The sequence below is a fragment of the Mobula birostris genome, chromosome X (genome assembly GCF_030028105.1).
Source record: "Mobula birostris isolate sMobBir1 chromosome X, sMobBir1.hap1, whole genome shotgun sequence".
NCBI lineage: Eukaryota > Metazoa > Chordata > Chondrichthyes > Myliobatiformes > Myliobatidae > Mobula > Mobula birostris.
This window is the reverse complement of record NC_092402.1, coordinates 51,289,360-51,312,044: the sequence shown is the minus strand read 5'-3', so window position 1 is coordinate 51,312,044 and position 22,685 is coordinate 51,289,360. Positions and strand designations below refer to the sequence as shown.

At 53.2% G+C, this 22,685-nt stretch overlaps 2 protein-coding genes across 4 annotated transcripts in view; both read right to left on the bottom strand.

Moving 5' to 3' along the window:
* Window positions 1–8,465: 8,465 nt before the first annotated feature.
* Window positions 8,466–17,200, bottom strand: LOC140191508 (adenylate cyclase type 6-like). Its single transcript, XM_072248960.1, has 3 exons — window positions 17,155–17,200; window positions 14,695–14,770; window positions 8,466–9,315 (listed from the first exon to the last, which is right to left on the bottom strand). Exons 2-3 carry the CDS (start codon window positions 14,757–14,759, stop codon window positions 8,466–8,468), a joined length of 915 nt encoding a protein of 304 aa, XP_072105061.1. The 5' UTR covers window positions 14,760–14,770; window positions 17,155–17,200.
* A 3,098-nt stretch (window positions 17,201–20,298) lies between these two features.
* LOC140191772 (probable ATP-dependent RNA helicase DDX23) overlaps window positions 20,299–22,685 on the bottom strand; it is a 126,172-nt gene continuing 123,785 nt past the window's right edge. For all 3 annotated transcript variants that reach the window (XM_072249500.1, XM_072249498.1, XM_072249499.1), the window contains exons 16-17: window positions 22,250–22,424; window positions 20,299–21,347 (exon numbers count right to left, since the gene is read on the bottom strand). In XM_072249500.1, the coding sequence (XP_072105601.1) occupies window positions 21,124–21,347; window positions 22,250–22,424 (399 nt within the window). In that variant the 3' untranslated portion in view covers window positions 20,299–21,123. The remainder of the gene's footprint in view (window positions 21,348–22,249; window positions 22,425–22,685) is intronic.

The window sequence follows — 22,685 nt, the reverse complement described above, 5'->3', positions numbered from 1 at the left end:
CAGTTACACAGTGATCCTCACCCAGAATAAACACTGACTCTGTACAGTTACACAGTGATCCTCACCCTGAATAAACAGTGACTCTGTACAGCTACACAGTGATCCTCACCCTCATTAAACAGTGACTCTGTAGAGTGACACAGTAACCCTCACACTGAATAAAGAATGAATCTGTACAATTACACAGTGACCCTCACCCTGAATAAAAAGTGACTCTGTACAGTGACACCGTGAGTGACCCTCACCCTGAATATACAGTGACTCTGTACAGTGACACAGTAACCCTCACCCTGAATAAACAGTGACTCTGTACAGTTACACAGTGACCCTCACCCTGAATTATCAGTGACCCTGTACAGTTACACAGTGACCCTCACCCTGAATAAACAGTGATTCTGTACAGTAACAGAGTGAGTGTCCCTCACCCTGAATAAACAGTGACTCTGTACAGTCACACAGTAACCCTCACCCTGAATAAACAGTGACTCTGTACAGTTATACAGTGACCCTCACCCTGAGTAAACAGTGACTCTGTACAGTGACACAGTGACCCTCACCCTCAATAAACAGTGACTCTGTACAGTTACAATGAGTGACCCTCACCCTGAATAAACAGTGACTGTGGACAGAGACACAGTGACCCTCACCCTGAATAAACAGTGACTGTACAGTTACACAGTGACCCTCACCCTCAATAAAACAGTGATTCTATACAGTTACACAGGGACCCTCACCCTTAATAAACAGTGACTCTGTACAGTTACACAGTGACCCTCACCCTGAGTAAATAGTGACTCTGTACAGTTAAACAGTGAGTGATCCTCACCTTGAATAAACAGTGACCCTGTACATTTACACAGCGAGTGACCCTCACCCTAAATAAACAGTGACTCTGTACAGCTACACAGTAACCCTCACACTGAATAAAGAATGACTCTGTACAATTGCAGAGTGACCCTCACCCTGAATAAACAGTGACTCTGTACAGTTACGCAGTGACCCTCACCCTGAGTAAACACTGACTGTGTACAGTTACACAGTGAGTGATCCTCACCCTGAATAAACAGTGACCCTGTACAGTTACACAGCAAGTGACCCTCACCAGGAATAAATACTGACTGTGTACAATTACACAGTGACCCTCACCCTGAATAAACAGTGACTCTGTACAGTTACACAGTGACCCTCACCCTGAATAAACAGTGACTCTGTACAGTTACACAGTGACCCTCACCCTCAATAAAACAGTGACTTTATGCAGTTTCACAGTGAACCTCACCCTGAATAAACTGTGACTCTGTAGAGTGACACAGCGAGTGACCCTCACCCAGAATAAACAGTGACTCTGTCCAGTTACACAGTGATCCTCACCCTGAATAAACAGTGACTCTGTACAGCTACACAGTGATCCTCACCCTGAATAAACAGTGACTCTGTAGAGTGACACAGTAACCCTCACACTGAATAAAGAATGACTCCGTACAATTGCACAGTGACCCTCACCCTGAATAAACAGTGACTCTGTACAGTTAAACAGTGACCCACACCCTGAATAAACAGTGCCTCTGTACAGTGACACAGTGACCCTCACGCTGAGTAAACAGTGACTCTGTACAGTGACACAGTGACCCTCACCCTCAATAAACAGTGACTCTGTACAGTCAAAAATGAGTGACCCTCACCCTGAATAAACAGTGACTCTGTACAGTTACACAGTGACCCCCAACCTGAATAAACAGTAACTTTGTACAGTTACACAGGGACCCTCACCCAGAATAAACAGTGACTCTGTACAGTTACACAGTGAGTGACCCTCACCCTGAATAAACAGTGACTCTGTACAGTTACACAGTGAGTAACCTTCACCCTGAATAAACAGTGACTCTGTACAGTTACACAGTGACACTCACCCTGAATAAACAGTGACTCTGTACAGTTACACAGTGAGTGACCCTCACCCTGAATAAACAGTGACTCTGTACAGTTACACAGTGACCCTCACCCTGAATAAACAGTGACCATGTACAGTTAAACAGAGACCCTCACCCTGAGTAAACAGTGACCATGTACAGTTTAACACTGAGTGACCCTTAGCCTGAATAAACAGTGACTCTGTACAGTTACACAGTGAACCTCACCCTGAATAAACAGTGACTCTGTACATTTACAGTGACCCTCACCGTGAATAAACATTAACTCTGTACAGTTACACAGTGACCCTCACCCTGAATAAACAGTGACTCGATACAGTTATACAGTGACCCTCACCCTGAATAAACAGTGACTCTGTACAGTTACACAGTGACCCTCACTCTTAATAAACAGTGACTCTGTACAGTGACACAGTGACCCTCACCCTGAATAAACAGTGACCCTGTACAGTTACACAGTGAGTGACCCTTACCCCGAATAAACAGTGACTCTGTACAGTTACACAGTGAGTAACCTTCACCCTGAATAAACAGTGACTCTGTACAGTTACACAGTGACACTCACCCTGAATAAACAGTGACTCTGTACAGTTACACAGTGAGTAACCTTCACCCTGAATAAACAGTGATTCTGTACAGTTACACAGTGACACTCACCCTGAATAAACAGTGACTCTGTACAGTTACACAGTGAGTGACCCTCACCCTGAATAAATAGTGACTCTGTACAGTTACACAGTGACCCTCATCCTGAATAAACAGTGACTCTGTCCAGTTACACAGTGACCTTCACCCTGAATAAACAGTGACTCTGTACAGTTGCACAGTGACTCTCACCTTGAATAAACAGTGACTCTGTACAGTTACACAGTGAGTGACCCTCACCCTGAACAAACAGTGACTCTGTACAATTACACCGTAACCCTCACCCTGAATAAACAGTGGCTATGTACAGTAACACAGTAACCGTCACCCTGAATAAACAGTGACTCTGTACAGTGACACAGTGACCCTCACCCTCAATAAAACAGTGACTCTGTACAGTTACACAGTGACCCTCACCCTGAATAAACAGTGATTCTGTACAGTTACACAGTGAGTGACCCTCAGCCTTAATAAACAGTGACTCTGCACAGTTACACAGTGAGTGAACTTCACCCTGAATAAACAATGACTCTGTACAGTTACACAGTGACCCTCACCCTGAATAAACAATGACTCTGTACAGTTACATAGTGAGTGACCCTCACCCTCTATAAACAGTGACTCTGTACAGCTACACAGTGACCCTCACCCTGAATAAACAGTGACTCTGTACAGTGACACAGTGAGTGACCCTCACCCTGAATAAACAGTGACTCTGTACAGTTACACAGTGAGTGACCCACACCCTGAATAAACAGTGACTCTGTACAGTTACACAGTGACCCTCACCCTGAATAAACAGTGACTCTGTACAGTTACACAGTGAGTGACCCTCACCCTGAATAAACAGTGACTCTGTACTGTTACACAGTGACCCTCACCCGGAATAAAGTCTGACTCTGTACAGTGACACAGTGACCCTCACCCTGAATAAACAGTGACTCTGTACAGTTACACAGTGACCCTCACCCTGAATAAACAGTGACTCTGTACAGTTACACCGTAACCCTCACCCTGAATAAACAGTGACTCTGTACAGTGACACAGTAACCCTCACCCTGAATAAACAGTGACTCTGTACAGTGACACAGTGACCCTCAACCTGAATAAATAGTGACTCTGTACAGTTACACAGTGACCCTCACCCTGAATAAACAGTGACTCTGTACTCTTACACAGTGCGTGACCCTCACCCTGAATAAACAGTGACTCTGTACAGTTACACAGTGAGTGACCCTCACCATGAAAAACAGTGACTCTGTACAGTTACACAGTGAGTGACTCTCACCCTGAATAAACAGTGACTCTGTACAGTTACACAGTGACCCTCACCCTGAATAAACAGTGACTCTGTACAGTTACACAGTGACCCTCACCCTGAATAAACAGTGACTCTGTACAGTTACACAGTGAGTGACCTTCACCCTGAATAAACAGTGACTCTGTGCAATTACACAGTAACCCTCACCCTGAATAAACAGTGACTCTGTACAGTTACACAGTGAGTGACCTTCACCCTGAATAAACATTGACTCTGTAGAGTTACACAGTGACCCTTACCCTGAATAAACAGTGATGGCAGGCCATTATTAGAGAGTGCCAGTGAATGGAGAGGGAGAGGGGAGAGATCCTTAAAATTATTTCATTTCTTTTGAAGAGTTTTCACATATCACTGTTCCTTCAACCTCCTCCCTGTTCCCTGCCCCAGGTGCTGATCTCCACAGTGACCTACTCACCTCTCAGGGATAGGGACATCTGCTGGTGCCCTGACAGACCTAAGTCTAGAGATCAGCTGGTCCCTTTGCAGAACACCTTCGTTCAGTCTGTGAAGTCACCCACCGATTACTGTCGCACTCCTACTAACCGCACCCCCCCCCCCAGTGATCCCCTGCACAGTTACGATGCCAGCCCAACACCCCGTATCTTCCACTGTCTGTACTCTGCACTGCAGGAGGTGACCCGACTGACTGCATCACAGGCTGGTACAGTAATTTAAATGTGTGGGAACACAAGACACAGAGAGCAGCAGACTCTGTCCAGTACATCACAGGCACATCCTTCCCCACCATCAGTAGCATCTACAGGAGGTGCTTCCTTAACAAAGCAACATAGAAACACAGAAAACGCACAGCACAATTAGGCCCTTTGGCCCACAAAGCTGTGCCAAACATGCCCTTACTATAGAGATTACCTAGGGTTACCCATAGCTCTCTATTTTTCCGAGCTCCATGTACCTATCTTGGAGTCCCGCTGTAACCTCTGACAGCCCTCCACACTATCCACAACACCCCCAACCTTTGTGTCATCAACAAATTTACTAACCCATCCCTTCACTTCCTCATCCAGGTCATTTATAAAAATTCAAGAGAATGGGTCCCAGAACAGATCCCTGAGGCACACCACTGGTCACCGACCTCCATGCAGAATATGATCCGTCCTCAACAGCTCTTTGCCTTCTGTGGCAAGCCAGTTCTGGATCCACAAAGCGATGTCCCCTTGGATCCCATGCCTCCTTACTTTCTCAATAAGCTTGCATGGGGTATCTTGTTAAATGCCTTGCTAAAATCCATATACACTACATTTACTGCTCTACCCTCATCAATGTGTTTAATCACATCCTCAAAAATTTCAATCAGGTTCGTAAGGCACAACCTGCCTTTGACAAAGCCATGCTGACTATTCCTAATCATATTATGCCTCTCCAAATGTTCATAAATCCTGCCTCTCAGGATCTTCTCCATCAACTTACCAACAACTGAAGTAAGACTCAGTGGTCTATAATTTCCTGGGCTATCTCTACTCCCTTTCTTGAATAAGGGAACAACATCTGCAACCCTCCAATCCTCCGGAACCTCTCCTGTCCCCATTGATGATGTAAAGATCATTGCCAGAGGCTCAGCAATTTCCTCCCTTGCCTCCCACAGTAGCCTGGGGTACATCCTGTCTGGTCCTGGTGACTTATCCAACTTGATGCTTTCCAAAAGCTCTAGCACATCCTTTTCCTTAATATCTACATGATCAAGCTTTTCAGTCTGCTGTAAGTCATCCCAACAATTGCCAAGATCTTTTTATGTAGTGAATACTGAAGCAAAGTATTCATTGAGTACCTCTGCTATCTCCTCCGGTTCCATACACACTTCTCCACTGTCACACTTGATTGGTCCTATTCTCTCACGTCTTATCCTGTTGCTCTTCACATACTTGTAGAATGCCCTGGGGTTTTCCTTAATTCTGTCCTCCAAGGGCTTCTCAAGGCCCCTTCTGGCTCTTCTAATTTCATTCTTAACCTCCTTCCTGTTAGCCTTATAATCTTCCAGATCTCTATCATTACCTAGTTTTTTTTAACCTTTCGTAAGCTTTTCTTTTTGACTAGATTTACAACAGCCTTTGTACACCACGGTTCCTGTACCCTACCATCCTTTCCCTGTCTCATTGGAACGTACCTATGCAGATCTCCACGCAAATATCCCCTGAACATTTACCACATTTCTGCTGTACATTTCCCTGAGAACATCTGTTCCCAATTTATGCTTCCAAGTTCCTGCCTGATAGCCTCTTAATCCAATTAAACACCCCTTAATCCAATTAAATGCTTTCCTAACTTGTCTGTTCCTGTCCCTCTCCAATTCTATGGTAAAGGAGATAGAACTGTGATCACTATCTCCAAAATGCTCTCCCACTGAGAGACCTGTCACCTGACCAGGTTCATTTCCCAATACCAGATCAAGTACAGCCTTTCCTCTTGTAGGCTTATCTACATATTGTGTCAAGAAACCTTCCTGAACACACCTAACAAACTCCACCCCATCTAAACCCCTTGCTCGTGGGAGATGCCAATCAATATTTGGGAAGTTAAAATCACAAAAATCCTGTTATTATTACACCTTTCCGGAATCTGTCTCCCTATCTGCTCCTTGATGTCCCTGTTACTATTGGGTGGTCTATAAAAAACACCCAGTAGAGTTATTGACCCCTTCCTGTTCCTAACTTCCACCCACAGAGACTCTGTAGACAATCCCTCCATGAGTTCTTCCTTTTCTGCAGCCGTGACACTATCTCTGATCAACAGTGCCACACCCCCACCTCTTTTGCCTCCCCCCTGTCCTTTCTGAAACATCTAAAGCCTGGCACTCGAAGTAACCATTCCTGCCCCTGAGCCATCCAAGTCTCTGTAATGGCTACAACATCATAGCTCCAAGTACTGATCCACGCTCTAATCTCATCCGCTTTGTTCACAATAATCCTTGCATTAAAATAGACACATCGCAAACCATCAGTCTGAGCGCGTCCCTTCTCCATCACCTGCCTATCCTCCCTCTCGCACTGTCTCCAAGCTTTCTCGATTTGTGAGCCAACCACCCCTTCCACCGTCTCTTCAGTTCGGTTCCCACCCCCCAGCAATTCTTGTTTAAACTCTCCCCAATAGCCTTAGCAAACCTCTCTGGCAGAATATTGGTCCCCCTCGGCTTCAAGTGCAACCCGTCCTTTTTGTACAGGTCACTCCTGCCCCAAAAGAGGTCCCAATGATCCAGAAATCTGAATCCCTGCCCTCTGCTCCAATCCCTCAGCCACGCATTTATCCTCCACCTCATTCTATTCCTATACTCACTGACGTGTGGCACAGGCAGTAATCCCGAGGTGACTACCTTTGAGGTCCTGCTTCTCAACTTCCTTCCTAACTCCCTGTAATCTGTTTTCGGGACCTCCTCCTTTTTCCTACCCATGTCATTGGTACCAATTATGTACCACGACCTCTGGCTGTTCACCTTCCCACTTCAGGATATCCTGGACGCGATCAGAAACACCTCGGACCCTGGCACCTGGGAGGCAAACTACCAGGCAAAACGTCCATCGTCAGAGATCCCCACCATCTGGGCCATGCCATCTTCTCACAGCTCCCATCGGGCAGGAGGTACAGAAGCCTGAAGTCCCACACCACCAGGTTCAGTAACAGCTACTTCCCTTCAAACATTCAGAACCAACCAGCACAACCCTGATCACCACCTCAATACAGCAACACCGTGACCATCTCTTACACTGCCATGGACTTGCCTCTGATTGTATCTTTGTGCAAAACAGGACTTTCTTTTCCTTCACTCTAATTTATGCCCTTCGTGTTGTCTGTAATTTAGAGCTGATATTCTCTCTCTTTCCCAGTTCTGTGGCCTGAAACATTTCACAGCTCCTCTGTTCCCAGATGCCGAACATTCCTATGAAGGATCTTTGGGACATAGAACAGACTCTTTGGCTCAGATATTGCTGCCAAACTAAACTAATCCCTTCTGCCTGCACAATGTCCATCTCCCTCCATTGCCTTCACATCCACGTGTCTGGCTAAACCCCTCTGCTGCCTGGATTAGAGGACACGAGCTATTACGAGAGGTTTGGACAAACTTGGCTTGTTTTCTCTGGAGCGGCAGAGACTGAGGGGAGATCTGAGAGCAGTTTATAGGAATTTGCGAGGCATAGATAGAGTAGACAGCTGGAATCTTTCACCCCCAGGGTCGAATTGCCTAATCCCAGAAGGTGAGAGAGGTATAGTGCAAGTTGTTTGTTTTTTTTACGCACAGAGAGTGCTGCCACGGTGATGGCAGAAGATAGACATTGTTTGTCAGCAGAAGAGATTTGTTTAGTTAGGTGCTTAATTAAAAGTTTAACTAGTTTGGCACAGACAAGGCGGGCCCCAAACCTGTCATCTGCTTCTGAGGAAGGCATCCTGGACACAGTTCCCCACCTCCTCCTCCTCCTCCTCCCCCCAAACCACCAGAGCACACCTCCCTCTCCTCGCACTCCCCAACTGCTTCGTCAAGGAGGAATCCTCCCCCGTCCCCTCCATCTTGCCCCGTCCCACCCTCTGCCCAGGGAAGTGGTTTCTTCCCGCTTGTGGCATCAGGACACCCTTCCCCTGCCCCTCCCCAGCCTCCCCCTCACCTGCTTCCTGAGGAAGGGCTCCTCCCGGTTGCAGTACCAGCACACAGCCAGGTGCAGGGCGGAGAGGAGGGCGCTGCTGACCACCGCCACCCTCATGCGGACTGGCAGCAGGGCGTAGATGACGTGGACGGAGAGGACAGACCACCAGAGGCCACCAGAGGGGCTGGGGGGCCACAGGCCGAGCAGGACGGCCGTCTGCACCGCTAGCAGCAGCCCCACCACCAGATAGCAGGCCAGGCTGACCCGGCCCCGCTGGGGGCTGGGGCCGAGACTGCAGGCCCCCGCCAGCAGGAGCAGGAGGCCGGTGGCGGCCGACAGCACGCCCAGGTAGGGGGCCCGCGGGGGCCCCTGGGCCCAGTGCAGGGCGGTGAGGAGGCCGCACGCCAGTGCCAGCAAACCCAGCAGCACTGTGAAGCTGCCCTGGTTAAGGCGCAGCAGGTAACGCTGGTAGAGAAGCTCCAACTTCTCAGACTTGAACTGCTTAGAGAGGAAGACCCTGCACATCCGCTGCCACAGGGAGGGGCAGATGGGCCGCCCTACTTCCCCCTCCCTTTCCTCTGGGGAACCAGGGCGAAGAGGAGACTCCTCCCCTTGGGATGGGCAGCGGTCTCCCACCTCCTTCCTGGGGCAAGAGAGTGGCAGAGCAGGCTCCATCGGTGGCTCGGCGCAGCAGCTGAGGGAGAAGACCCCACAATGGCCAGGGCGGAAGGCATCATCAGGGGTGGGAGCTGGATGAGGAGGGGGCTGCGTAGAGTCAGACCAGGTGGATTTGTGGTCATCGAGCAGAGTACCTCCGAACCAGGACATGCTGCAAGAGGTGTGGGGTGGGGGGAGGGGAGGAGGGGTTGGAGGGGCAGGGAGGAGGGTGGAGCAGGAGGAAAAATGGGGGGTGTCGTAGGGAGAGGGGGGAGGGTAGAATGAGGAAGGAGAGAGGAATGGACAGAGGGAGGCAGGAGGGAGAGTGGGAAACAGACAAGGGGGTGGAAAGAGAAGGGGCACATAAAAGGTGGGGGTGAAAGACAAGAAATATATGTGTAAAACAGACAAACCAACTAAAGGAGCGCCACAGGCGATTTTGAGGGAAGGGCAGTGAGGAAGGAGCGTCATGCTGTGGGAGCGGAGGTGAGGAGGGAGCGTCATGCTGTGGGAGGGGCGGTGAGGAGGGAGTGTCATGCTGTGGGAGGGGCGGTGAGGAGGGAGCGTCATGCTGTGGGAGGGGTGGTGAGGAGGGAGTGTCTCACTGTGGGAGTGGCGGTGAGGAGGGAGCGTCACGCTGAGGGAGGGGTGGTGAGGAGGGAGTGTTGTGTGGGAGCGGAGGTGAGGAGGGAGCGTCACGCTGAAGGAGGGGTGGTGAGGGAGCGTCACGCTGAGGGAGAGGTGGTGAGGAGGGAGTGTCACGCTGAGGGAGAGGTGGTGAGGAGGGAGTGTCACGCTGATGGAGGGGCGGTGAGGAGGGAGCGTCACGCTGTGGGAGGGGCGGTGAGGAGGGAGCGTCACGCTGAAGGAGGGGTGGTGAGGAGGGAGTGTCACGCTGAGGGTGGGCGGTGAGGAGGGAGTGTTACACTGAGGGAGGGGCGGTGAGGAGGGAGCGTCACGCTGAGTGGGGGCGGTGAGGAGGGAGCGTCACGCTGAGTGAGGGGCGGTGAGGAGGGAGTGTCACGCTGTTGGAGGGGTGGTGTGGAGTGAGCGTCATGATGTGGGGGGGCGGTGAGGGAGTGTCACGATTTCGGAGGGGCGGTGAGGAGGGAGCGTCACGCTGTGGGCGGGGCGGTGAGGAGGGAGCATCACACTGAGGGAGGGGCGGTGAGGAGGGAGGGTCACGCTGAGGGAGGGGTGGTGAGGAGGGAGTGTCACGCTGTCGGAGGGGCAGACAGGAGGGAGCACCACGCTGAGGGGGTGGCGGTGAGGAGGGAGCGTCACGCTGAGGGAGGGCGGTGAGGAGGGAGCGTCACACTGTGGGAGGGGTGGTGAGGAGGGAGTGTTACGCTGAGGGAGGGGCAGTGAGGAGGGAGGGTCACGCTGAGGGAGGGGTGGTGAGGAGGGAGTGTCACGCTGTCGGAGGGGCAGACAGGAGGGAGCACCACGCTGAGGGGGTGGCGGTGAGGAGGGAGCGTCACGCTGAGGGAGGGCGGTGAGGAGGGAGCGTCACACTGTGGGAGGGGTGGTGAGGAGGGAGCGTTACGCTGAGGGAGGGGCAGTGAGGAGGGAGGGTCATGCTGTGGGCGGGGTGGTGAGGAGGGAGCGTCACGCTGAGTGAGGGGCGGTGAGGAGGGAGTGTCACGCTGAGTGAGGGGCAGTGAGGAGGGAGCGTCACGCTGAGGGAGGGGTGGTGAGGAGGGAGTGTTGTGTGGGAGCGGAGGTGAGGAGGGACCGTCACGCTGAAGGAGGGGTGGTGAGGAGGGAGCGTCACGCTGAGGGAGAGGTGGTGAGGAGGGAGTGTCACGCTGTGGGAGGGGTGGTGAGGAGGGAGCGTCGCGCTGTGGGAGGGGCGGTGAGGAGGGAGTGTCACGCTGTCGGAGGGGCGGTGAGGAGGGAGTGTCACCAGGTGGGGTGGGCGGTGAGGAGGGACTGTCATGCTGTGGGAGGGGCGGTGAGGAGGGAGCGTCACGCTGTGGAAAGGGCAGTGAGGAGGGAGTGTCACACTGAGGGAGGGCGATGAGGAGGGAGTGTCTCACTGTGGGAGGGGTGGTGAGGAGGGAGCATCACGCTGTGGGAGGGGCGGTGAGGAGGGAGTGTCACGCTGTCGGAGGGGCGGTGAGGAGGGAGTGTCACCAGGTGGGGTGGGCGGTGAGGAGGGACTGTCCTGCTGTGGGAGGGGCGGTGAGGAGGGAGCGTCACGCTGTGGGAGGGGCGGTGAGGAGGGAGTGTCTCACTATGGGAGGGGCGGTGAGGAGGGAGCATCATGCTGTGGGAAGGGCAGTGAGGAGGGAGTGTCACGCTGTGGGAGGGACGGTGAGGAGGGAGTGTCACGCTGTCGGAGGGGCGGTGAGGAGGGAGTGTCAGGCTGTGGGAAGGGCAGTGAGGAGGGAGTGTCACGCTGAGGGAGGGCGATGAGGAGGGAGTGTCTCACTGTGGGAGGGGTGGTGAGGAGGGAGCTTCACGATGTGTGAGGGGCAGTGAGGTGGGGGTGTCACGCTGATGGAGGGGCGGTGAGGTGCGAGTGTCACGCTGATGGAGGAGTGGTGAGAAGGAAGCGTCACGCTGAGGGAGGAGTGGTGAGGAGGGACTGTCACGCTGAGGGAGAGCGATGAGGAGGGAGTGTCTCACTGTGGGAGGGGCGGTGAGGAGGAAGCTTCACGTTGTGGGAGGGGCAGTGAGGAGGCAGCATCACGCTGAAGGAAGGGCAGTGAGGAGGGAGCGTCAGACTGTGGGAGGGGCGGTCAGGAGGGAGCTACACGCTGAGGGAGGGGCAGTGAGGAGGGAGGGTCATGCTGTGGGTGGGGTGGTGAGGAGGGAGCATCACGCTGTGGGGGGGCAGTGAGGAGGGAGTGTCACGCTGTGGGAGGGGTGGTGAGGAGGGAGTGTCACGCTGTGGGGGGGGCGGTGAGGAGGGAGTGTCACGCTGTGGGGGGGGCGGTGAGGAGGGAGTGTCACGCTGACTGAGGGGCGGTGAGGAGGGAGCGTCACACTGTGGGAGGGGCGGTGATAAGGGACCATCACGCTGTGGGAGGGGCGGTGAAGAAGCGGTGTCATGCTGTGGGAGGGGTGGTGAGGAGGGAGCGTCACGCTGAGGGAGGGCGATGAGGAGGGAGCGTCACGCTGTGGGAGGGGCGGTGAGGAGGGAGTGTCGTGCTTTGGAGGGGTGGTGAGGAGGGAGTGTCACGCCGAGGGAGGGGCAGTGAGGAGTGAGTGTCATGCTGTGGGAGGGGCAGTGAAGAAGGAGTGTCACGCTGTGGGAGGGCGATGAGGAGGGAGTGTCACGCTGGGGGAGGGGCGGTGAGGAGGGAGTGTCGTGCTTTGGAGGGGTGGTGAGGAGGGAGTGTCATGCTGTGGGAGGGGCGGTGAAGAAGGAGTGTCACGCTGTGGGAGGGTGATGAGGAGGGAGTGTCACGCTGGGGGAGGGGCGGTGAGGAGGGAGCGTCACGCTGAGGGAGGGCGATGAGCTGGGAGTCTCTCACTGTGGGAGGGGCGGTGAAGAGGGAGCGTCACGCTGTGGGAGGGGCGGTGAGGAGGGAGTGTCACGCTGTGGGAGGGGTGGTAAGGAGGGAGTGTCATGCTGTGGGAGGGGCAGTGAGGAGGGAGCGTCTCACTGTACGACGGGCGGTGAGGAGGGAGTGTCACCATGTGGGGGGGGCGGTGAGGAGGGAGCGTCACGTGGGAGGGGCGGTGAGGAGGGAGCGTCACGCTCAGTGAGGGGCGGTGATGAGGGAGCGTTACGCTGAGGGAGGGACGGTGAGGAGGGAGTGTCACGCTGTGTGAGGGGCGGTGATGAGGGAGCATCACGCTGTGGGAGGGGAGATGAGGAGGGAGTGTCAGGCTGTTGGAGGGGCGGTGAGGAGGGAGCGTCTCACTGTGGGAGGGGCGGTGAGGAGGGAGCATCACGCTGAGGGAGGGGCGGTGATGAGGGAGCATCACGTTGAGGGAGGGGCGGTGAGGGAGCGTCACGCTGTGGGAGGAGCATTGAGGAGGGAGCGTCACACTGAGGGAGGGGCGGTGAGGAGGGAGCGTTACGCTGTGGGAGGGGAGGGGAGGAGGGAGTGTCAGGCTGTTGGAGGGGCGGTGGGGAGGGAGCGTCTCACTGTGGGAGGGGCGGTGAGGAGGGAGTGTCACACTGAGGGAGGGGCGGTGATGAGGGAGCGTCACGCTGTGGGAGGGGCGGTGAGGAGGGAGTGTCACCATGTGGGAGGCGCGGTGAGGAGGGTGTGTCGTACTGAGGGAGGGGCGGTGAGGAGGGAGTGTCACGCTGAGGGAGGGGTGGTGAGGAGGGAGTGTCACGCTGAGGGAGCGGTGGTGAGGAGGGAGCGCCATGCTGAGGGGGGGGCAGTGAGGAGGGAGCCTCATGCTGTGGGGGGGCAGTGAGGATGGAGCGTCACGCTGTGGGGGGGCAGTGATGAGGGAGTGTCACGCTGTGGGGGGGCAGTGAGGGGGGAGTGTCACGCTGCGGGAGGGGCGGTGAGGGGTGAGTGTGACGCTGTGGGAGGGTCGGTGAGGAGGGAGTGTCACGCTGTATGAGGGGCAGTGAGGAGGGAGTGTCACGCTGAGGGAGGCGCGGTGAGGAAAGAGTGTCACGCTGTTCGAGGGGTGGTGAGTAGGGAGCGTTTCACTGTGGGAGGGGCGGTGAGGAGGGAGTGTCACCATGTGGGAGGGGCAGTGAGGAGGGAGTGTCATGCTCAGTGAGGGGCGGTGAGGAGGGAGTGTCACGTTGTGGGAGGGGCGGTGAGGAGGGAGTGTCACGCTGAGGGAGGGGTGGTGAGGAGGGAGTGTCACGCTGAGGGAGCGGTGGTGAGGAGGGAGCGCCATGCTGAGGGGGGGGCAGTGAGGAGGGAGCCTCATGCTGTGGGGGGGCAGTGAGGATGGAGCGTCACGCTGTGGGGGGGCAGTGATGAGGGAGTGTCACGCTGTGGGGGGGCAGTGAGGGGGGAGTGTCACGCTGCGGGAGGGGCGGTGAGGGGTGAGTGTGACGCTGTGGGAGGGTCGGTGAGGAGGGAGTGTCACGCTGTATGAGGGGCAGTGAGGAGGGAGTGTCACGCTGAGGGAGGCGCGGTGAGGAAAGAGTGTCACGCTGTTCGAGGGGTGGTGAGTAGGGAGCATTTCACTGTGGGAGGGGCGGTGAGGAGGGAGTGTCACCATGTGGGAGGGGCAGTGAGGAGGGAGTGTCATGCTCAGTGAGGGGCGGTGAGGAGGGAGTGTCACGTTGTGGGAGGGGCAGTGAGGAGGGTGTGTCACGCTGTGGGAGGGGTGGTGAGGAGGGAGTGTCATGCTGAGGGAGGGGCGGTGAGGAGGGTGTGTCACACTGTGGGAAGGGCAGTGAGGAGGGAGTGTCACGTTGTGGGAGGGGCGGTGAGGAGGGTGTGTCACGCTGTGGGAGGGGTGGTGAGGAGGGAGTGTCACGCTGAGGGAGGTGGGGTGAGGAGGGAGCATCGTGCTGTGGGAGGGGCGGTAGGAGGAGTGTAGTGAGAAGGTGGTGCTGCACTGTGGATGGTAAATGGCATCCAAACCCACCAAAGAATTCGTTGTTGAGCCATACCTAGATTCCACATCCAATGCAGAAGCGTCCTGGGACACTGTTTCTCTGAGGGGACCCTCTCGCATCTCTTATTGAGCTGACCACAGGGATAAAGAGAGCCACACCTTCCATCAGCAAGCAGCCATTTCCAGATCCACCCTCTACATCCCTGTCACAGCACACGGAAGGCTGTCTCTGCATTTCCCTCCTTCCCAAGGTTGGCGCATCGTGAAGCAAAAGGCGCAGGTTAAAGGTGAGAAGGGAGAGATTTAATAGGAACCTGAAGGGCAACTTCTTCGCCCAGAGGGTGGTGGATATATGGAACGAGCTGCCAGAGGATGTGATTGAGACAGGGACATTAACAACATTTAAGAAGCACTTGGACAGGGCATATGGATCGGAAATGTTTTGGAGGATATGGGCCAAATGCTTAGATTGGAAGCATCATATGGCAGTCTTGATCGACATGGACCGGTTTGAGCAGTTTCTGTGCTGTGTGACTCTATAACCAATCTTGATATCGAACCAAACCAGTCCAATTTGGGTCGATACCTGCGGGGGGCGGGGAGAGGGGTTGGTGAAAGGGCTGTAGGGGGAAGAGGGAGTGGAGGGGTAGTTTGGAGAGGGAGGATGTGGGAAGAGGGTGGAAGGGGTTGGAAGACATCAATAATTTGGGGTTAATGTATTAGCATGGATATGGATTGGTTAACCAACAGAAGGCAATGTTGGGATAAATAGGTGTTTCTCTGGTGGGCAGTCAGCAGTAAGTGGAGTTCCATCGAGGTTGGTGTTGGGGTTGTTAACAACTTGGAAGAGGGGATCAATCATGGGTTATGTGAGTTTGCTGGTGATACTGAACTGAGTGGAAAATCTGATTGTGTAGAGAATGCGGAGAGTCTAGAGAGAGATATGGATAGATTCAGTGAGTGGGCAAGGGTCTGCTATCTGAAGCAAAATGTTGGTAAATACGAGCTCATCCTCTTTGGAAGGAAAACTGGAAGATCAGATTATAAATTCAGCAGTGCAAGACTGCCGTGTACTGCTTGTGCATGAATGGCAAAAGTTTGGTTTGCAGATCCAATAGGGTATCAATAAGGCCAATGCAATTGTCAGCCTTCATTGTTAGAGGGGTTAAATTTAAGGGCAGGGTGATAATAATACAACTGTCCAGGGTTGCAGTCCTGGTCTTGAAACTTGAAAAATATACTGACTTTGGAGGCGGTGCAGAGGTTGATTCCGGAGATGAGGGAGTTAACCTATGAGGAGAGATTGCGTCACCTGGGACTATACTCACTGGAATTTGAAGAATTAGAGGGAATTTTATAGAAACATCTAAAATTATGAAAAGGATAAGATAGCGGCAGAAAAGTGGTTTTCATTGTGAGTGCGACACTTGGTCCCAAGATTCAGCAGCATAGTTTAGGACAGAGATGACAAGAAACTGTCTTTCCCAGAGAGTAATGAATCTGTGGAATTCTCTGCCCGGAGAAGCAGCAGAGGCTACATTATAAATATATTTAAGACACAGAGAGAGAAACTTCTGCACAGCTGGGGAAAAGACAGGTAGGTGAAGCCAAACCCACGACCAGATGACCCATGATCTTATTGACTGGCGGAACAGACTCGACAAGGTCGATACCCTACTCCTGCTCCTGTTTCTTATATTCTTATGACATGGGGGGGGGGGAGAAGATGAGGGAAGGGGAGAGTATCGGGTATTCCTTTCCCACCCTTCCTCCTCTGCCCCCCATGATTCTTTCCCTCCCCAGCACTACTGGGTGAGCCATCGTGAGTGGGTCCAGCTCCCTCAGGCGCCGGTAATAACACTCCCAGAGAACAGTGTCCAGAGAGCACTCTCCCTCCCCGAGGAAGGACAGATGTACCACAGAGGTCCCACCAGACCTATCCCTGGGACGGAGGGTGTGTCCTGCGGGGAGAGATTGAGTGGACGGCGGTTGGGGAGAGCCAGAGGAGATCTCATCGAAAGATACCCACAGCTCGAAGGGAACAGCGAGGGCATTTCTCCTGGGCTGCGGAGTCAGCTCTCATAATCAAGAGACAGGGATGGCAAGACATTTCTTCCTCACCCTGAGATGAGGGTGGGGGGGGGTTGAAACTTTGAAACTCTTCCCCTGAGAAGCTTGGTCGCTGAGCGTGCCCTGGAGATGGGGTTGGTGTGGAGAGAGTGAGCCTGAGGGATGAGATCTCCTGTAATCCCCCTCAGTCTCTGTGAGCCCCCATCCTCCCCTACACCCCTCTCTGTCTCTATGAACCCTCCGGTATCTACAACCCTCCCCGTCTCAGTGATAACCTCCCTCTCCATCTCGGGGAGCGGGGGCTGCCTGCTACTTCGGGAATTTGTGCATTTATTTGGGGAGTGGGGTGAAACCCCATCCTCCGTCCAATAAACCGACCCTATGTATCTGGCGTCGCCACGGAACAGGGGAAGAGACCCGGACTGCGCTGTGGTCATTCACTCACCTGGGACGCCGTCTCCGATCCTGCGAGCAGAGTGGCAAGGAGGGCTGCCTCCGACTTACCTCCCTCCCCTCTCGTTACTTCCTTCCCTCCCCCCACCCCCACTCCCCGGCTTCTCCGCTGCTCTTTCTACAGCGGCTCCTCGTACTTTCCCCCAGCACTCTCGTTCTCCATCCCCTCCCTGGAAAATAAAACGCCCTTTACCCCGGATCTGTAATAATGTCTGGAAAATTAAACAGGCTCCTGGTCGTAATTCATACTTAAAGCGACAGGCCCCAGTCATGGCGCACCCCCACCTCCCGTAACGGAGAAGGCGAGAGAGCGGGGATTCATAATGTGCATTTTGAAAGGGCAGGATTAAAAATGGTTACAGGGAAAGAGAATCAGGTGTGGGAGTTTGAGAACCAGAGAGAACACGGGAGTGCGAGTGAGATAGAGCGACAGCACGTCAGGTTGATCAGATGTCTCGGTTTGCGTGCAAAGGTGAATTAGGTGTGCTTTTTTTGTGTGAAGGTGCGTTATCTGTGAGTGTGCTGTTTGGGAATCAAACGCATGTGTGGAACGGGGAATCAGATTGTGTGCGCGCCTGCACATTCACACCAGAGAGAATGTGCCTGTGAACGTGTATGCATGTTTGTGCGTGAGGGAGATTCAAAATGCTGTACAAAGTAACACCGTTATACATAGCAGAATTAGGCCATTCGGCCCATCAAGTCTTTGCCACTATTCAATAATGGCTAATTTTCTCTCTCGACCCCATTCTCCCGCCTTTTCCCTGTAACCTTTGACGCCCTTTACTAATTAAGTATCTATCAACCTCTAAATATACTTAATGACTTGGCCACCACTACCGTCTGCGGTAACAAATTCTACAAATTCCCCACCCTGGCTAAAGAAATTCCTCCTTATCTCTGTCCTTGTATTCTGAGGCTGTGCCCTCTGGACCCCATTCTTTCCATGTCCACTCTAGGTCTTTCAATATTTGATAGGTTTCAACGATATCCTCCCCCCATTCTTCTAAACTGTACAGAGTACAGGCTAGAGCCATCAACCACTCCTCAGATGGTAACCCTTTAATTCCCAGGATCATTCTGGAGAACTGTAAATGCAAATTCTCACATTTTAAAAAAGTCAGAAACATGAACGAAGGACACCATTGGTAAAACCTTTCTTTCAAACAGTCTGGTCCCAGAAGTGGTGTCTTCTTTTTGCTTTAAGTTGAGGGAAAGCTCAATTTTGCTGGAGTGGTTTTCCCATGGCCACTGCTGGCCATTGTACCCACAGGCAAAACAGGTAACTCGATGGTAACTCCTGCGGCTCGATCAACTCAGCAACCGGGGCTCGTTCACTGTTGGGGCTGAACCAGGATTTGCCCCTTCCCCTTGTTGTGGACAGACTCTGACGAGTCTCCCCAAAGGGCTTGCTCCTGTTGTAGCTCCAGGATGGGATGCTAGATCAATGCAATAGCCCCCAAAACTCCAACACACACAGGTACAATAAGATACACAGTGCACACAGATGTACTCGCTCTCATTACCAAACACACAGTCACACACACAGACTTTTACCCACACAGGTGCATGCACCACAGATACAAACTTATGCAAACTGGATGCACACACAAACTATACACACCAACAGACCCATGCAAAGTACTCATGAACTAACAGACAGCCACAAACAGAGCTACAACTCCATTTCCCTCATTCTTCATGTTCCCAATCCTACAACCCCAGTCACACCCACTACCCCTGCCAGCTGACATCCAGTTAACACCAACTAGAGCTGTGATATGGGAAAGAGCAGGGGGCAGCAAGAGATAACTATTAATGACCAGATATTCTGCCCTCTACCCCTCCAGTGGTGCACAACTACCCCCTCACCACTGCTCATCACCACCCCCCCTGCAAGGGCCAACACCACAATCCATTTTGATGTTCAGACATGGGGCACCAAGCTTGGTGTGGGGGGGGGAGGGGGGAGTAAGGAGATGGGGGTCCCAGCATATCCTGTCCCTCTGAGGGAGGTGAAGAGGAGGCTGCTTGACTTGAAGTTAAAGGTAGGAGACAGAGGGATCTAGGTGGACAGGTGGTGAAAAAGGCATTTGCGCGTGAGCCTTCATCAGTCCAGGCACGGAGTACAAATGTTGGGATGCTATGTTACAGTTGTGAGGATATTGGTCCTCACTTCTTAAGTTCAGTAGAAGTCACCCTGCTAAAAGAAAGATGCCATTAGCCTGGAAAGAGTTCAGAAGAGATTAATGAGGAGATTGCCATGACTAGAAGGACTGAGCTATGGAGAGAGGTTGAGCAGGTTGGGACTTTATTCATTGGAGTGTAGGAGAATTAGGGGTGACCTTATAGAGGCGTATAAAATCACGAGGTACGTAGATATAGGCTGGATACACACAGTCTTTTTCCCCCAGGGTTGGCTGAGGAAATCAAGTACTAGAGGGTGCAAATTGAAGGTGAGAGGGGAGAGATTTAATAGGACACCGAGGGGCAACTTTTTCAGCCAGAGGGTGATCTGTATCTGTAACGAGCTGTCAGAGTAAGTGGTTGAGGCAGGTACATTAACAGCATTTAAAGGACACTTAGACAGGTACATGGACAGGAAAGGTTTAGAGGGATATGGGACTGGCTTAGATGGGAGTCTCAGTTGGCAGGGGCCAGTTGGGCCAAAGGGCTTGTTTCCTACTGCGAGGCTGGGTACAGGCCAAGGCCGCCCTCTCCTGGCCACTGGCTGAAGCGTCAGCACCTTCCTGACAACCATCACAAACACCACGCTTCACCACCCATCTGGCCATCCGCCTCGCTGCCCACCCCACAGTGGCGTCCCTCCCCCTGGACAGCGCTCCCTCTGCACCTTTTCTTGAACGCACGTCCACTCCTCACCATCTGTCAGAAGGTGGGTGGAGAAGTTGTGGGGGGGGGGAGGAGCAAACACACAACGATGGGACACACACAGACAGATGACACATCGTCATACAGAGACACACACATGCTCACATACACACACAAAAAAGGCAGGTTGCACACGCAGACTGGAAACACACACACACACAGAGCCAGGTTACACACGCACACCAGACACACACACACACACACACACTTGAAACACTCATCAAAACAGATGAACACAGGAGACTTTGCTGAAATGTAAAACAATAGTCTCCCTTTATTCAGCCATAGAAAGGATTTAAACATATACATTTATATACTCCAATCTAACAGTGGAGCCTGGGCCAAAGGGAAAAAGGAAGGGAGGGCAAGGGGAGAGTGGGAGGTGGGAATGAGGGAAGGGAGGAAGTGAGGGAAGAAGGGAGATGAGGGGCAATGAGAGGTGGAGGGAGAGGACTTGGGAACACATCTCCCTGTGGAATGTACAAGACCAGGAGCAGACACTCAGAACTGGGTGGGGGTGTTAGGTCACTGACCATCCCATGGGTCTCCCTCACCACCCCCTCCACCCAGTTCTGCGAGGACAACAGCAAGTGTTTGGAGCCCACAACCTCACTCCTGGACCTAACCTACCCTCCACCCACCCACACCAAACCCCGGACCAACTCCTGACCGGACCCAACCCCAACAAGGAAGGGGTTGCTGAACAAGTCAGGATGGGGGGTGGGGGGGGGGGCCGGTGGTTTGATGGGGGCAGGAACAGTGACATCCATCATCTACACTCACCTGGAGGCTGGGGGGGGGGGTGCTGAGGGGAATGGAGGTGGAGAGGAAGATGCGGGAAGAACGGAGGGAGTGTGGTGGGGAAGGGAGGGAACAATGAAGAGGGTGGGGAAGCAATTCATAAGGACGGAGGAATGGAAGACTGAATACTAAATGCAGCAAAATTTCCTCCCCTCTCTGTTTGGGGTGAGGGTTAATATTAAATACAGGAAAAATATCTGACCCTCCCCCTTCTCTCTCACCCTCTCCACCTGCTCATGGGGATGAGTCTCAGCGGGAGGAAGGATGCCTAGGCGAAGATGGTCTCCTCTCTCCTTTTCTTGGTGAGGATGGTGCCCGGCTTGTGCTGGGCGTCGGGATGGTTGGACAGCTCGGGGGGGCAGGAGGAGACGGGGCTCTCCAAGATGGCCTGCTTCAAGTCGTAGAAGACGGAGGAGTCCTCCTTGGTCAGGAAAGTGATGGCAACTCCGCTCTTCCCAGCTCTGCCCGTCCGCCCGATACGATGGATGTAATCTGTGGGGAGGTTGGGGGAAGAGAGACAACCGAATCCAAATCAGCCATAAAATTTGTCGTTCTGTGGCAGTAGAAGAATTTAATAGTGAGGTAGAGTCCATGAACTATTCAGAAATAAGATGGCAGACGGGAAGAAACTGTTACTAAAACATTGTATTGGTCTCTTCAATCTCCTGCACATCCTCCCTGATGAGAAGAGGGCATATCCCAGATGGTAAGGAAGGTTGTGCCCCTGCCCTTTGAAGCCTCCACACTCAGAATGCTCTCCATGGTGTGTCATGTACCTCTCACTCGTCGGCACCACCCAAACCCCTGGTGAAATGCAGCACCCCAGGTTGCTGTCCCCACCTCTACCACCTCCTCTCACCCCAGTTACCACGCCCAATGGCTTGGCCACCACCACCCCGTCGCAACAAACTCTCAGGCTGAAGAAATTCCTCTTCATCTCAGTTCCAAAGGGACGTCCCTTCACTCTCAACCTGTGCCCTCAGATCCTGGATTCTCCCACTGATGGGGACGTCCTCTCTAATGTCCACTTTCTCCAGGCCTTTCAGTATCCGGGAGGTTTCAATGAGATATGCTTCCCTCATACTTCTGAACTCCATCAAGCACAGTTCTAGACACATCAAATCCTCTTTGTTCATCAAGCCTTTCATTTCTGGGATCGTGCTTCAGAGAAAGCACATCCTTCCTTAGATGTGGGACGTAAGCTGTTCACACTACCCCTGAACAATGTCGTGAAACGTGTCAGCATTACACCCCTGCTTTTATATTCTAGTCCTCTCAAAATTAATGCTAACATTGCATGTGCCTTCTTGACTACTGTGTCAACCTTAAGAAATTCCTGAACTCAGAAGAAGACGCTCTGAACCTCCAATTTCCGAATCCGAATGAACCCATACCTTCAATGTTCTTTGCCATGTCGTAGTTGAGTACCATTGACACATCATGAATGTCAATACCACGGCCGGCCACGTCAGTGGCTACCAGGATGTCCTTGGCACCAGCCTTCAGATTCGACAAAGCAAACTCTCTCTGCTCCTGTCCCTTCCCACCGTGCAGAGTGCAGGCGTTGTACTGCGCAGAGGAGAGAATGAGAGCAGTGAGACTTCAAACAGTACAGGCATAGGTCAGACACAGAGTGAATCTTGAAAATTGCCATCCGTGGCTCCTGGAAAAGGGTGGCAGGAGGTTCTCCCCGGGCGGACTGCCTGGCTATGTTTAGCGGGTATGTTCGTGCCCGGGTGAATACTGCAAAGGAATACGCACAGTCCACGGCGACTGTCCAGATGTTCCGGGACCACTGGGCTCCGCGGGGTGTAAATGCCATCATTGATG

Bases quoted from the DNA above. Each gene is read 5' to 3' on its own strand.
- LOC140191508 (XM_072248960.1), bottom strand. From the start codon at position 14,759: ATGCGAGAGGGTCCCCTCAGAGAAACAGTGTCCCAGGACGCTTCTGCA. The intron at 9,316-14,694 runs GTATGGCTCAAC...CACCTCTTGCAG, and splicing joins GCATTGGATGTGGAATCTAG to CATGTCCTGGTTCGGAGGTA.